General features: G+C 49.8%; 1 protein-coding gene across 1 annotated transcript; it reads left to right on the top strand.

Annotated features, from left to right (window-relative positions):
- Positions 1-7,366: 7,366 nt before the first annotated feature.
- On the top strand, positions 7,367-15,090 carry Atg101 (autophagy related 101). The gene is made up of 4 exons (XM_027949967.2): positions 7,367-7,473; positions 7,740-7,865; positions 11,400-11,718; positions 14,396-15,090. Exons 3-4 carry the CDS (start codon positions 11,467-11,469, stop codon positions 14,798-14,800), a joined length of 657 nt encoding a protein of 218 aa, XP_027805768.1. The 5' UTR covers positions 7,367-7,473; positions 7,740-7,865; positions 11,400-11,466; the 3' UTR covers positions 14,801-15,090.
- The last annotated feature ends 511 nt before the right edge of the window (positions 15,091-15,601 follow it).

The raw sequence follows: 15,601 nt of genomic DNA, 5'->3' as shown, positions 1-15,601 counted from the left end.
TTGGCCTTCTAGTCCAGGGCCACGCCAAGGAAAGAACCTCCAAGCTGGGTGTTTTGGTGCACACCTGTAATTCCAGGTACTAGGGAGGCTGAGGCAGGAGAACCTCACGTTTAGCAAGACCCTGTCTCAAAAGTAAAATAAGAGTAAGGGTGTAGCTCAGTGGTAGAGTCCCCATTACCACAAAAGAATCTCCTAGTGATGATGATTCTTTTCTAGGACTATGACATTTGGGGTGTAGGGCGTGTGGGGTGGGTTGGCTGATTCTCTAGTCCCACCCTGCCTCGCCTGCCCTGCCCAGGGCTGGACCCTGGAGGCAGCCCTTTCTTTCTCTCAGCAACTTCAAGACCTGGCCTCCACATCTTGCTAGGGGCGAGGAGGGTGAACAAGGGGGCATTGAGGCTGGTGGGGCCTCACAATGGCCGCTCTGTCCCTGCTGGCCGGGGGCTGGGCCCGTTTCCGATGGGGACAATAGTCAAAAGGCAGTGACGCGACAGGGCCTGGAATCCCGGGCGGGATTTTCCAAGGCCTCAAAGCCTGCTGTTTGTCCTCACATGGAGACCCAGGAAGCCTGCCTCCCTGTCTTCCCCCACCCCACCCACCCATACTGGGCCCAGTGCCCAGAGGCCTTGACCTCCTCCCCAGCCCTGAGGTGCCACTGTGACTTGGGAAGGATGGTCTGAGGTCTAGGTTCTGAGGGGAGATCTACACCTTAGGAGCTGTGCCCCATGGCCCTTCCCTGGGGCCTAGGGTAGAAAACACCTCATGCCTGGCTGAGCCACAGGCCTTGGTTATGGAGGGAAGCGGTAAAGGTTCACCTCCAGGAGGCAAGAAACTTCTGAAGGCCATAAGCAACCACACGACAGTCGAACTGTGCTGTCCACATGGTCCGCTCTGTACCAGGCATGTTCAGCTGTTGGACAGCCGCCTCTATGGCTGCAGAGGGAAGCCCAAGAGACCTGTCAGAAGTGGGAGGCTGCCACCTGTTAACAGGACAGTGATCAATGAAGGCCTCCACAGCCATGAGGCAGTTGTGTTAGGATGTCAGAGTTCTGTCCTGGTGGAGGGCAATGCTGGGTGCACACGCATGAAGGCTGGGCCTGGGCCTCCCAGGGAGTTTGAACTTAGAAATCTGGGTGGGCCCCCTTCTCTCCCTCACTAGCCCCTGACTGCAGCGGAGACCCCAGAACCGTTGGATTCCTTGGAATATGAGGCTGAAGGGGTGAACCTCTGTCCATCCTGCTTCTAGTCCTGTCAGGACCTAACCTTGCAGCCCCACAGCTCGAATAGCAGCTGTTCTGAGCTAGTGCTCAAACTCAGGCTATGGCCTCTGCCTCCAGCCCTTCTCCACTCTCAGACTCTCAGGTGAAACTCTGCCCAGGTGCTTCCCTGGGCCCAGGCTAGGGGACTGCTGGGTGAAGGCCTAGGCTGGCTAGTGGGATTTAGAAAACTTCAGCCCCTGTGGTGGGTACAGGAAGGAGTCAGTGCCAGGCCAAGTAAAAGCCCTCCTTACTACCCAGTGTTCGCTGCCCCCTCTGAGGGGAGAAGGCCCGTTCCAAGGTCCCCAGCTGGACTCAGAAGTGGCCTAAGAGCTGTGGGGCCCTGGAGGCTCTGGCCCAGGCTTCCCACCTGCCACCTCTAGCCCTTTTTGCTCCTCCTCCCCGCCACCCTGGCTTCCTCTCACCTCTTGCTGGGCCCTCATCCTGCCAGGCTGGGGGGCCACTTCAGGTCTCCTCAAGGTCTGACCCAGGCACTGGCATTGCCCAGCCTCAACTCAGGACCATAAATCAGACTCCATGTGGCTGCGGGGGCTGGGGGTAGCAGCTGGGCCAGGGAGGGGAGCGTGGCGGGGGGGGGGGGCCTGTCCTGGTACATGCTGCGTTAGCAGGGAGCAGTGCCCAGTGGCCGGCCAGACAGGCAGGGTGCTGACTGGCGTTGCCCTCCTAGCTTGGGGCCCCCACCAGGGAGCCCAGCCTTGGGGTGACCAAGCAGGAAAACTGGCCCCTCATCCCAGGGACCCAGGTAGCTGGGATACCTTGAGGTGGTAGAGATGCCCCCTGCATGGCATGAAATCAGAGTCAGAAAAAAGTCTCCCAGGGGATAAATTCAGACCTGCCCCCAACAGGGCGGATAAATAGCTCTTCCCTTTTGCAAGGATAGTCACACAGAATCCCTTTCCCTAAGAATGAGAGATACACACATGCCTCCCAAAAGAACAGATACTCAGCCCTTGAAGGGAGAAGAGATGATCCCTCTCCCCCCCCCCCCAGGGACAGATACACAGAAATTAAGCACAACCCCCACCCCAATTTGGCAAGACAAACACATAGACCTTCCAGGAGAACAAGAAATGCAACTCTTCCCAGCACAGGACAGATCCCCAGCTCTCAGAACAGACAGTAGACACACACCCTGGCTGGTCCAGGACCAGAGGCTGCCTGATGAGGTTGGCAGGTCGGGGCTGGGAGGGGCCTCTTTCTCACGCTCTCTGCCACTTTCTCCACTTTCCCATCTGCCCAGGCATTTCCTCTGCCACGGAGAGTGGGGGCTGGGAGTGACATCCCAGAAAGGGTGGGTGGTAGAGAAGCCTTGCCTAGGATCCCAGGGGGCAGAGGTTAGAAGGAGACAGCCGGTCCTCCTCACCCCCACGGCCTGCCCTGAATGGAGGGTCAGCAGGCCGGGTGCCGGCTATCCAGGCAGGCTGGCCACCGTCAAGAGCCCCCCGCCTGACGTCAGTCTCACTCATTGTTGTTGCTGAGGCTTGAGTCACTCCCTATGACGCCACTGGGGTCAGCTCTGGAGCGGCTGGGGTGGCCTTCAGGGCCAGCTTCTTCGGGGCTCAGCTCTCCTCTGGGCACATCCCAGGATAAGGTGGGGCCATCCGAGGCCGTACTCACCAGGCAACGCCAGCTGCCTACTCCCAAGGTCTTGGGTTGGTCTTCAAGGTCCCTCCGCAGGCCTCTGCAGCAGGCATGGCTAAGAGCCCTGCTCAGTGGCCTGTCTGTCTAGCCGGCCGGGGGCCCAGGCTCTGACTGAGAAGTTGGCTCCCTCTCTTCTTGCCTTTTCTGCCTCAGAACCCCATGTCTCCCTCAGCCCTCAGCAAGATCTCTACTACAGCCTGGCTTTTCTCTTTCTCCAGAAGGACTTCCCAGAATAACCCCCTGCAGCTCCACTTCTTCCTGGAACCACCAACCCCCCTTCTCTGCCCATCTCCTCAGGTTGCCATCCTGTGTTCTCTGCAGTTGTCCTGGTTTTCTTTTGGTGCCTGGTTGCTTCCTAACTTGCACAGAGCAGGGCTTGGGACTCCTTCACTCCAACTATGCCATTTTCTCTTTCAGGTCACTGGTACCTCTGGGATGACACTAGCGATCCCCATAGAACCTCCTACCATTTTTCTCCCTACTTGTTAGCTTTTTTTGCCCAGTTGTACCTCCTGCTCTATTTCTCCTTTGTAAGACTAGGAGCTCTCAGAGGGCAAGAATTGTGACTTGTTAGTCGGTACAGTGGTGCACACCTGTAATCCCAGCAGCTTGGGAGACTGAGGCAGGAGGATTGTGAGTTCAAAGCCAGCTTTAGCAATTTAGTGAGGCCCTAAACAACTTAGCAAGATCCTGTTTCTAAATAAAAAGGGCTGGGGATGTGGCTCAGTGGCTAAGCACCCTTGGGTTCGATTGCTGGTACAGGAAAAAAACCAGAAAACATTGTGACTTGTTCCCTTTGGCATGTGGACAGTTACATACATGAGGCATGAATGAATGAGTGAACAATTACACCTCAATCCTTATAGGTAAAGGTGTAGGAAGGGAGAATTCATGCTATGCCATCCCACTTTTTTGGTTAAGACCCTTTCCCTACTGGATTACTCAAATGACTATGGGACTGTAGATCTGAGTTGCATTGAGAATTTCCCTGGAAGAATTCAGAGTGGTAAGAGGAGGCAAGGCTAACTGGGAGATCAGAGAGGTGAGGGGACTTAGCCTCACCCTAGGGCAGGAAAGAAGGCTTCATGGGGAGGATGAGTTTTGGTGTAGGGGCAAGAGTGGTAAAGGCTGGTGGAATGAGGAAAGAGCAGCTGTGTGGCCTTGGTGAGTGTATTAGTCAGGGTTTAGAGACACCGAACCAATAGGACACATGGACACACCACAGGCACACACCAGAGTGGGGAGATAGAGGGATTTATTATAAGGAATTAGTTCATGCTGTTATGGAGGCTGATGAGTTCCAAGATCTAAAGTCAGCAACTGGAGAGCCAGAAGAGGTGAGGTAGTTTCAGTTTTAATGCCATCCGTCTTGAGACCCAGGTAGAGCCAGAAAGGACTGATGTCCCAGCCCGAAAGCAGTCAAGCAGAAGTTTTCCTTATGCATGAGAAGAGTGGAGGGTTTGTTCCATCAGGCCTTCGTCTGATTGGATGAGGTGGAGGCCACTTGCTTTACTTCGTCTGCCAATTCAAATGTTATCTCATAAGAAACACCCAGAATAATGTGTGACCAAATTGTGTGTTCCTGTCGCAGTCACATTGACACAAAAAATTAATCCTTGCAGCAAACTACTGTATATCACTGAACTCTAGTTTCATTATCTATAAATAGGGATTGGGGGTAGAATTGCATTTTTTTTTTTTGGTACCGGGGATTGAACCCAGGGAGCTTACGCTGAGATACATCCCCAGCCCTTTTTATTTTTTATTTTGAGACAGAGTCTCACTAATTTGCTTAGGGTCTTGCTAACTTGCTGAGACTGAACTTGTGATCTTCCTGCCACAGCCTCCCGAGTCCCCAGGATTGCAGGCGTGTGCTACTGCACCTGACTATCTGTCTTGAATGGTTTGGAGAAATCCACACAGTTGTGCCTGTGTTATGCTGTCGTGATGCCTAATAGGGCTCCATGATAATGATGATGATGACACCAGTATACTGGTAGCAAAGGCCTTGAGATGGTGTGTGTGCGTGGGGTAGACGGAGGTCAGTTATCGCCATCTCTATTTGAGCTGGGGACCTACTCTGGGTTCACAAAATCTGATTATTCCAATGATTTAAGAAAATGGTGAAGAAAGCATGCAAACACACAGACGTACCTTTTCAAAATCCGGGGATGGCTCTGTGACCTTAAGGGTCCATGGAAAGAGAGACAGCCACAGGAATTCTTTATTCTTGTATAAGGGACATGCAAGGGGAGGTTCCATGGAACATTCTATCCCCAAAAAGACAAAGCGGTAGGATTACAAAGGAGCAGGTGAGTGTAACTCAACCCCACCGCCTGGAGCCACACCTCATTATCTCAGCAGGCGTAAAAGTCCAATGTATTGCAGGGTGCAATAACTGTTCAGTACCCCTTTACTCAAACTTAAAGGTATGTACATAGCTCATGTCCAGAGCGGCTCCCGACAGTCAGTCACTCCCCTCATTCACTGGCAGGCTCTGGAGGTTAGGCCCTTGTTCCACCCCCACATCAGGGCCGGTTCCAACCCTCCTGGGTCCCCCTACTCCTTCACCTTTCTCAAGTGTTCTGTCCTGTCAACATTCTCTACTGATGACCTGTGGTTTTGTGCAGGCTCTAGAAGAGGTTGTTGGTCTTGTAAGGCATGCAACCTTTTTCTTTCCCCAGGTTCTAAGAAGACTCCCAGACTGCCCAGGGAGTCATCCACACCTGGGATGTAGGCAAGGGCTGAACAAAAGCAGAATCATGGTGAAGAAGAAAAGGAAATATTGAACAGAGGAGAGGAAAAGAGGGAGTCAGAGACACAGGCAGGAGGAGAGCATCTAAATTCGGAAGAACAGGTGGGAAGGGGAGCCTAAAGGGTAGGGTAGGTGACAGTAGTGTGTTGAAGCTGATACTGGCTCTCAGGAGCCTATACTATCCTTGCTGATCAAGAGCTAATTATCCATTCATTCCAGACTCTGAATTCAGTGATGTCCTGTAGCTTAAAGTTGTCTTGGTAGGAAACTGGAAAAAAATACTACAAATCAAGGCAGTTCCATACCAGAGAGTCAAGTTAGACATTTACCAGCACACTACTGGTGGTGGTAGTGGGGTGTATTGGAGAATGTAGTGCACCAAGAGGGTCCTGCTGGAGAAAGCTCTGAGGTGGTAAAGAGCACTGGATTTGTACTTCTTGCTCTGCCACTTACAGAGTGACCTTTGTCAAGTTGCTTAACCACTCCCAGAATTAATTCCTTATCCATATAGATTGATAGGTATCAGGTAAGAATCATGCCTTTTTTTTTTTTTTTTTCCTTAATGATACAGGGACTTGTGAGGTTGCCCAGGCTGGCCTCCTTCCTCATTCTCCTAAGTGGCTGAGATTACAGGCGTGTGCCTCTGTGCATGGCTTAGAATCATGTCGTTTTCTTGCCACTCAATAAATGTTATCTATTACTGTTTGAGGTGATAAAATGTGTTAGGAAAAAGAGCACCTTAATCCTCAAGTAAACTCAGGAGTGCCCCCTGTTGGAGGTGAGGGCCTGACAGATTCTCCTGGTATTAACCGAGCAGCTGACACCTCTGATTTGAGTTTATAATCTGCATACAGAAGAAAACATGTTCCCAGGCAGTTACACAGCACTAAAAATACACTCATGTTCATAGAACACTTTATAGGTCACAAAAGTCTTCCATATGAATTATCCCTTGGGATCATCATGGCAGTTCTCTGCTTATAGAGGGAATCAAAAAGAATGAGTGATAACAGAGAAGCAGCGGCAGAATTACGAGCCTTACAAGAACTGTCACCAGATCGCTCACGGTAGAGCGCCAGGTAGTGCTGCTGTAGAGTAACCTCAGATCCTTTCTCCAGCATCTTTGTGCGGACTGAGGACGAGAGATCTTGCCTATTATGCAAGCCAGACAAGCTCAAGTTTTGCCATTAATTTGGCGTCATGCGTCACACTGACGTGCACTCATCTCTAGGACCTCTCTTTGTTTAGACGGTATGCCTCTGATTTTATGGGAATGAATGCTCTTAGCCCGGAGTTCAAAATCTGGGATCGGTTTCTGTCCTAGGGGCCCGCTCAACGCCGTTGACTCCTCTCGGCCAAGGGAGGCAGCGCAGAGCCCATCAGGCCCTCCTTCCCTGACATCTCTATGGCGGAAATAGGTTATTCCTACAGAAACAACATTCTCGCTGGTGGAGTGAATGGACTCGTCCAAATGAGGGGGATCTTCTTACTATCAAATTTTAAGGTCCAAGGAATAGTAAAAGAAAGGAAGCATCCAAGTTACAGGGAAGCACATGAATATGTGTGTGCGATCCTGTGAGTTTCCAAATGCACTGGGCAGCTACAGTGGTGTCGGGGCTCGGCTGAGCCGGGCCGCTCCCCGGCTGCCCGAGGTGGCACCCTCCAGTACACCACCCTCCGGGGGCGGGGCGAGGCGAGGCGAGGGCTTCCGGTCCCGGCGCCGTTCTTGTCTAGGTGGTCTGACGCCGGCAGGGGGGTGACGTCGCGAGCTCTGCGGGTCTTGGATCCGAGTTAAAGGAGGTAGGTGACCGTCCTAGCAACCTGTCACCTGTCCTGTGCGAGTGCGGGTGCTCCCCGGGATGGCGGGCATGAGGGCGCGCCCCGAATCTCGGGGGTGGGTACGAGGGGCGCCGCCCCCAAGACGTGCGAGGAGTCAGCTCTTGCCTGGGTCCCAGGACTGTGGAAGTTCGCCGGCAACTTCGGCGGGAGAACGCGACCCTGGCGGATGTCCTGCCTGCGTCCCACCCGAGTTGCGGAGCCGAACAACCTTCTCTTTTTGCTTCTAGTCTGTCTCACGGGTCAGCGCCCTCGCGGAGGTTGGAGAGCGTCGCAGCAGAGGTGATGTCCGAGCAGGAGGAGGAGGAAGGGCGATCCGAACCCCAGTAACCCGCGCTCAGGCTTTGACGCATAAGGTGGGGAAGGTGGTGTTCTGGCTGTAGCCACTTGAGAAGGCATCCGTCAGCCTTTGTCCCTTGGGGCGACCAGAGGGACCAGATTTCCCAGGCCCTGCTCTGGGGAACGCGCCTACTCTTCACGGCGGTGGTGGTGGGAGCATGGATAACCCAATGCAGCTGCTGTGGGAGGAAGGCTGGGGTAGGTCAGGACCTACTTGGTGTAGAGTGGGTCTTAGGATAGCACCGAGATTGAGGGATGAGCCTGAGCTTGGGGCCAGAGTATGGAGTTGTATGGCATGTATGAAAGTTTATGGGGGACCCAAGAGGGGAAAGTTGTGAAAGAAAGTGGGCTGGACTGGAGGTGATAAAGTACAGGATGGAGTTAAAACTAGAGGACAGAAATGGGCAAAATAACCCATCTTATCCTGGATCTCAGAGAAACAAACCCTGCAACCCTTATCCTTGGAGGGACCTGGAATTCCTGGGTCAGGATGTGTTGAGCAGTTATTTTGTATTAGGTACCGGGAACTAAGTTTATTGTGTCGAAAAGTTTATAGTCTCTGTCCTCCAGGAACTGTCTGGAGGGAGAAGTGAAAATAGCACCTGATAATACAGGTTGGTCCTGGAGCTGAGAGACTGAGCCAGCCTGATCTCTGAGCAGTCCACACAGATTGCTGCCTTGTGTCCACTACTGAGCACCACTGTTTAAGAGGGGTAGAGACAATGGAAATGCAGTGGAGAGTTGCTAGGACCCCAAGGAGTCTTTTAAGATGTGGTGTTGAGGGGCTGGGGTTGTGGCTCAGTGATAGAGTGCTTGCCTAGCATGTGTGAGGCACTGGGTTCAATTCTCTGCACTGCATGTAAATAAGTGAATAAAATAAAGATCCATGAACATCTAATAAAAAAATAAATTAAAAGGTTACACTGTTAAGAAAAGATGTGTTGAGCAGGCATGTTTATGGGGACTAAGGACCTTTAATTTGTTAGAAGGGGTGAGGTGGTTGGATAGAGAGCTGCCTCTAAATTTCTGAAAAGCTTACTTGTGAAAAAGGTAAGCTTACTTGTGAAAAGGTACTTGTGGCTTCAGATATGAAAGCTAAAACCAGGTGGTTTTATGCTGTAATCCCAGCCACTTGGGAGGCTAAGACCGGAGGATCATAAACTCAAGGCCAGCCTGGGTAACTTAGCAAGACCCTGTCTCAAAATAAAAAATAAAAAGGGGTGGGGATGTAACTTAGTGATAAAGTGCCCCTGGGTTCAACCCCCGGTACTAAAAATAAATAAAATTAGTGGTTTGAAGCACAAGATACAGATGCCTTCAGGGGCAGGAATAACTGACTTGCACTGTCTAAAGTTGAAATGAGGTACAGTGAGAGGTAGTGAATCCCGTATTGGGCGGTTTGCAGGTTGAACACACAGCTAAGATACTGAGTGTTCCCTCTCCTTCTGGGCTCATATTTGGTTACTTACTAAGTTCTGGTTCTCAAGTCAGTTCTCTCCCTCCTGCTCCCCCTGCCAGTGCTGTAACAGCCTTGCATCATCTCTAGTCAATAACAATATAATAACGAATGACAGCAGCTAATGCTTAGTGAATGTTTATTACTTGCCAGGTACTGCCATAAGTGGTTTACACAGGCTAACTCATTCAGTTCTTGAGACTGTCCTTTAAAGGTAGCTGTTACTACAATCTCCTTTTTATATATGGGGAAGCAAGCACATAGGTGTTAAACAGCTTGCCCAGGATCACTCAGGGAGTGGTGGCAGAACTAGGGTTCCAGTCCAGGCTGTGTGGCTCTTGAGTCATTGTTTTTAACCAGTAATACATGTGTTGTCCATACATGTGTTGTCCATGTATTACCTTAACCTTTCCTTGCTCTAATTCCTGTGGTATTGCAGGACATCCTGGCAGGGAGGACATGGCAGAGCAAAGCTGTTCCCCTTATTGGTGATCAGGAAGCAAAAAAAGAAGGAACCCAAGGTCCCCTTTAGTGGCACACCTCCATTGATGTAATTTCTGTCCACAAGGCTCTAACTGTTAAAAGTTTCACTGCTTACTACTGCCATAGGTTGGCGACAAAGCCTTCAACACATGACCTTTGGTGGACATTTAAGATCCATACTATGGAACAGAGCAAGATGTTGGAGAGGCTGAGGCAGGAGGATTGCTTCAGATCAGGAGTTCAGGGCCAACCTGGGCAATGTGGTGAGACCCTGTTTCTTTAAAAAAACAAAAAATACAAAACCGTATGGGAGAACTGGGATTCAAACCCTGGACTGTTGGATATGAAAACTCCACAGTCTGCTCTTCACTGCCCCATACCTGATGCCTCTGTAACGGCCACTTTTGTAGTGACTTTAGATCATTTCCCCGCCTAACCTTTATGCCTTAAATCCACTCTTTACTCTGGTGGCTCTGGAAATGTGTGAGATTTGGTGTATATATGAGTATGTTATTCAGATTTTGACTTCTTAGAGCAGACTGTGACCACAAAATAGTTAAGAACCATTCTTGGTCTGGGGATTTGGCTCAAGCGGTAATGTGCTTGCCTGGCATGCGCTGGGCCCTGGGTTCGATCCTCAGCACCACATAAAAATAAAATAAAGATGTTGTGTCCACCGAAAAACTGAAAAAAAAAAAAGAACCATTCTTTGTCCTTTAGTTAGAGTTAACTTCCCTCATCTGCCCCCACCCCTCTCTGTCTCTCTTGCTTCTATAGAGTGAACCTAGGACCTCACACCTAATAGGCTCATGCTTTATCTCTGAGCTACATCTTCAGCCCTTTTTAGACAGAGTCTTGCTAAGTTGCTGAGGCTGGCTTTGAACTTGGAATCCTTGGCCTTAACCTCCTGAGTAGCTGGGATTATAGTTGTGCACTGTTGTGCCCAGATTTTGGTCCTGGGGATTAAACCCAGGGGTACATAACCACTGAGCCATATCCCCAGCCCTTTTTTTATACTTTATTTAGAGGCAGGGTCTTGCTAAATTACTTAGGGCCTTGCTAAATTGCTGAGACTGGCTTTGAACTCCCGATCCTCCTGCCCCAGCTTCCCAAGCCACTGGGATCACAGGCGTGGGCCACTGTGCCCAGGCCCAGGTTTAACTTTCTGATGATCTTAGTACAGGAATGTGTTGATTCTTTACTGCCATCAGGATACTCCAAGCACCTTCACCTGTTCATTTAAGATCCCAGGAAGTAAGAAAACTCTGTAGTTTTCTTACTGCCATCTCATCCTCTCATGGCAGTGGGAATATTTACCATTCTTTTTCTTTTGTGTGCTCTCAACTCCTAATGGAAGTGCTGTGCTTGCCTTTGGGTGGTCAGTGCCTGACAGGTGTCGCATAGGTGAGCCTTTGCTACATGCTGCACCTAATACTGTAAAGGAAAAACAAGCCTCAACTGGGTGTTTGGACAGGTAACCTTGGAAGCTCTCCAATCCCGAGGGCCTGTGAATTTCTGGTAGTAGGTGCTTCCAAAGTAGAGGCAGGGGCTGAGCCAAGCCAATGTGGATGGTTTAGAAGGTGTCAGCATTCTGACCGGTCTCTTCTTGCAGGGTTGTCCTTGAGTAGAGTGAAGCTCCCTGTCTTGGTCCTTGTCATCTACCCTGGTGTGGCTCCAGGATGAACTGTCGTTCGGAGGTGCTGGAGGTGTCGGTGGAGGGGCGGCAGGTGGAGGAGGCCATGCTGGCTGTGCTACACACGGTGCTCCTGCACCGCAGCACAGGCAAGTTCCACTACAAGAAGGAGGGCACCTACTCCATCGGCACCGTGGGCACCCAGGATGTGGACTGTGATTTCATCGACTTCACCTATGTGCGAGTCTCCTCTGAGGAGCTGGACCGCGCCTTGCGCAAGGTTGTCGGGGAATTCAAGGTAGGAGTGTGACACAGTCTGTGACAGGTGGGCCTGGAATGCTTGTCCACCCTGGTGTGCTGTTGGATCAGCTTCTCCTTCCTGAGAGTGTGAATTGGACTCCCAGGCTCTAAGGAACAGGTGTTGAGAGCTCCTCTCGGAGTCTGGGTGTTGTGGGAGTGGGATGCGGGTACAAATCCTCAGGGAAGAAGGGAGAGCAGGAAGCCCTTACGGTGTTGGCAGTCAGATCCTGTGGGAAGACAATGCTCCTAAGGCCTTGACCTTCTGTCTGACTCCAAATTCTCTCTTAACAGGGCTGTGTTTCTGTGTCCACTTTTCTTTTTGCCAGTCTGGGCCTTTTGCATTTGAGACTTCCTCAGAGGGAAGACAGCTTGGCTCCACAGATGCCATCCAAGATGGGTGATCCCTTTGGGCAGAGTGGCATGGGCTTTTATGTGCCTGTGTGGAAAGAACACACCAGGCTGCTACCCTTGGTCACCTCAAGTGTTCAGAATGGCAGGATGATTTTTAACTTTTTCATTGAGAGTCATGGTATTTGCCTATTTCAGAGAGTGGCTATATCAAACTTGTAAATATCAAGGGGAAATTTTTCTTTTTCTTTTTTTGAGGACTGTAGGACCATGCACTGTGTAGTGGTTGCCTAGGGTCTGATGGAGCCCCTCCCAGGCCATAGCATTCAAAAAGCCCCTTCCCCTCATCTCTGCAAGCCCAGAAAGGGCAAGTTCATGAGGATTCCTAGTCCTTTTTCAAGAGAAGCAGCCTATTCATCTATCTATTCTCCAGATGTCTCTGAGAGGCACTCAGAGCAGGGTGGGTAAGAGCGTGGATTCTGGACCCAGACTACACCACCCAAATCCAGCCTAGGGAACGTGATTCCACTGTATGTGAAATTGGGTGTATGTATTCCAAGGATTAAATGAGTCAGCTGTGTCCAGTGTTTGGAACAGAGCCCAGCACACAATGTGCATTGTAGAATTCTGTGCCATTGTTACCATCAGTCAAGGTCATGTGACCTTGGTTTTTCCATGGAGGAGAGACTGTTCCCTGAGGGATAGTTCAGAATTTGTGGCATTCTTATTCTCTGGATTGTCACTAACTCGGGTTTAAATGTGCTTCAGTGTCCTAGCTGGGATGAGTTTGGGGCTACCCACACCCATGGGGTGGGATAGGCAGAATTATTGAACTAGTTTTTCCATTTGTTTCTCAGAGAATTAGCCAGGTTTGGCCTGTCCTTCAGCTTCCCTTCTTCATTCTGTTTCTTGGCTTCCTTCTTTCTATGTAAGGACTCTGTGTGGGGAATAATATGAAGGATAGGAACCAAAGGGGTGGGGGTTGTGGAAGGTGAAGGCCCTGAATATGAAGATGGAAGAGGGATTTGGGGTTGAGGATGTAACTTGGTGGTAGAGTACTTACCTAGCCAGCTCAGGACCTGGGTTCAATCCCCAGCACTGAAAAAGAGAAAAAGGGGGGAAAATGGATTTTGTAGTTGAATAGTCTGGATTCAAACCCTGGTGCAGCTATTTATAGGCATATGACTTTGGCAAATTACTTTCCTCCTCTGAACCTCGTTTTGCTTCAGTAAAATGAAGGTAATGTACCTACTTCATGGAGTTGTTGAAAAGATTCATTTAAATTGTTTATTTAAATTTCCTGCAGACCAGAGTGATTTCTACAACATCAGTTCTCCATGCCCCCACCTTGTACTGGGGATTAAAGACAGGGGTGCTCTACCATGCTTTTTTTTTTTTTTTTTTTAATATTTATTTTTTAGTTCTAGGTGGACACAGTACCTTTATTTTATTTTTATGTGGTGCTGAGGATCAAACCCTGTGCCTCATGCATGCTAGGTGAGTGCTGTACCTCTGAGCCACAACCCTAGCCCTACCATCCCTTTTTAAAAAAATTTCATTTTGAGTCAGGGTCTCACTAAGTTGCCAAGGCTGACCTTGAATTTGGATCCTTCTGCCTCAGTTTCCCAAATAGCTGGGATTATAGGTGTGTGCTATTATTGTGCTGGCTTTCTATAACATCATTATTTTTTCTTCTTTTATTTTATGATGACTGGGAATTAAATCCAGGAATGCTCTTGTCATTGAGCTATAGCCCCACCCCTTTTTATTTTTTATTTTCAGACAGGGTCTCACTAAGTTACCTAGGCTGGCCTCAAACTTGTGATCTTTCTGCCTCAGCCTCTCATATACCACTACACTAGGTTATAACATCAGTTCTTTTTTTGGTGCTGAGGATTGAACCCAGGGGCACTTTACCACTGAGCGACATCCCCAGCCCTTTTAATTTTTTGAGACAGGATGTTGCTGAGATGCTTGGGGGCTTTGCTAAACTGCTTAGATTGCCTTCGACCTTGGAATCCTCCTGCCTCTGTCTCCCAAGTGGCTGGGGTTATAGGCATGTGTCACTGTGCCTGACATAACATGAATTGTTAACAAAGCCAGAGGTGTAGGGTTAGGAGATAGGCATTAGTTTGCTTGAACCACTTATTTGCAGGCTGGTTGTGTTACTCTCATGCGAATCCTTTATTATCTGGGTCTCACTCCTTGTTATTTCTAAAGGATGAATAGAGCTAGGATTGTGTAATTCCTAGGACTCAGGAGCAGGTCCCTCCAGGGAAAGAACTCCTCAGAGACTTTGGCTTGCTCATCTCTTCCCTTTTTCCCAGGATGCACTGAGAAACTCAGGTGGTGATGGGCTGGGGCAGATGTCCTTGGAGTTCTATCAGAAGAAGAAGTCTCGCTGGCCTTTCTCAGATGAGTGCATTCCTTGGGAAGTGTGGACTGTGAAGGTGCACGTGGTAGCCCTGGCCACAGAGCAGGAGCGACAAATCTGCCGGGAGAAGGTGGGTGAGAAGCTCTGTGAGAAGATCATCAACATTGTGGAGGTGATGAACCGGCATGAGTACCTGCCCAAGATGCCCACCCAGTCGGAGGTGGACAACGTGTTTGACACAGGCTTGCGGGACGTGCAGCCCTACCTCTACAAGATCTCCTTTCAGATCACTGATGCCCTGGGCACCTCAGTCACCACCACTATGCGTAGGCTTATCAAAGACACCCTTGCCCTGTAGCCTTCGTTGAAGCCTTGAGAGCTTCCTCAGGATTCCCAGACCTTGGTTTCTGGGCATTGTACTGTCAGGTCTTTTGGACTCTGGAACCTGCTCTGGGTCCTGGTGAGACTTGGATGGGACAGACTCCGGCTCCCTTGTTTTGTGGTTGCCAGCCTCTGGTCATCCCTGTGACCTTTGCTGGTGGTCAGGTCCTGCCTACAGTCTCCAACCCTTGTTCCCCTTTCTTCTCTACTGTACAGAAGAGCCTTCATAAGGATGGTGAATAAAATTGAGATGTGAGTTTAGGTTCAGCCATCACTCCCTTGGCTTGTGTCTTGCTCCAAAGCATTAACACTTTTTGGCCTTCCTTTGAGGACATGGGTGTGTGTTGTGGGCATTACTCCAAGATGTGGAGAATTGGTAGATTGGATTAAAGAAGATTGAAACAGATTTTGTTCTTTGTTGAATATGGACATACCGAGATGAGTGACCGACCATGACTAGTCCCATGAATGATGGTCACGGGGTGAGGGTCTCTTACTCTCTTACTGTTGGATGAACTGAGCTTATTTTTTTTTTCCATTCTTTTTTTTTTTTTTGGTGGTACTTGGGATTGAACCCAGGCATGCTTAACCACTGAGCAACATTCCCAGCCCTTTTTATTTTATTTTGAGATAGTTACTGAGGCTGACTTTGAACTTGTGATCCTCCTGCCTCAGTCTCCTGAGTCACCAGGATTAAAGGGATATACCACCACTCCCAGCTTCTCTTCCCTTCCTAAGGAAACTATGACATCCTCAGGCTTTATGTTGTCTGGGCTTG

This window comes from Marmota flaviventris, chromosome 3, assembly GCF_047511675.1.
Source record: "Marmota flaviventris isolate mMarFla1 chromosome 3, mMarFla1.hap1, whole genome shotgun sequence".
In the NCBI taxonomy this organism is placed as follows: domain Eukaryota; kingdom Metazoa; phylum Chordata; class Mammalia; order Rodentia; family Sciuridae; genus Marmota; species Marmota flaviventris.
This window is presented reverse-complemented; position numbering and strand designations above follow the sequence as displayed.

What these genes read in the sequence shown, in the direction of transcription:
- Atg101 (XM_027949967.2), top strand. Translation starts at nt 11,467, where the DNA reads ATGAACTGTCGTTCGGAGGTGCTGGAGGTGTCGGTGGAGGGGCGGCAG. An exon ending in AGGTTGTCGGGGAATTCAAG is followed by an intron (nt 11,719 to 14,395) that starts GTAGGAGTGTGA and finishes CCTTTTTCCCAG; the next exon opens with GATGCACTGAGAAACTCAGG.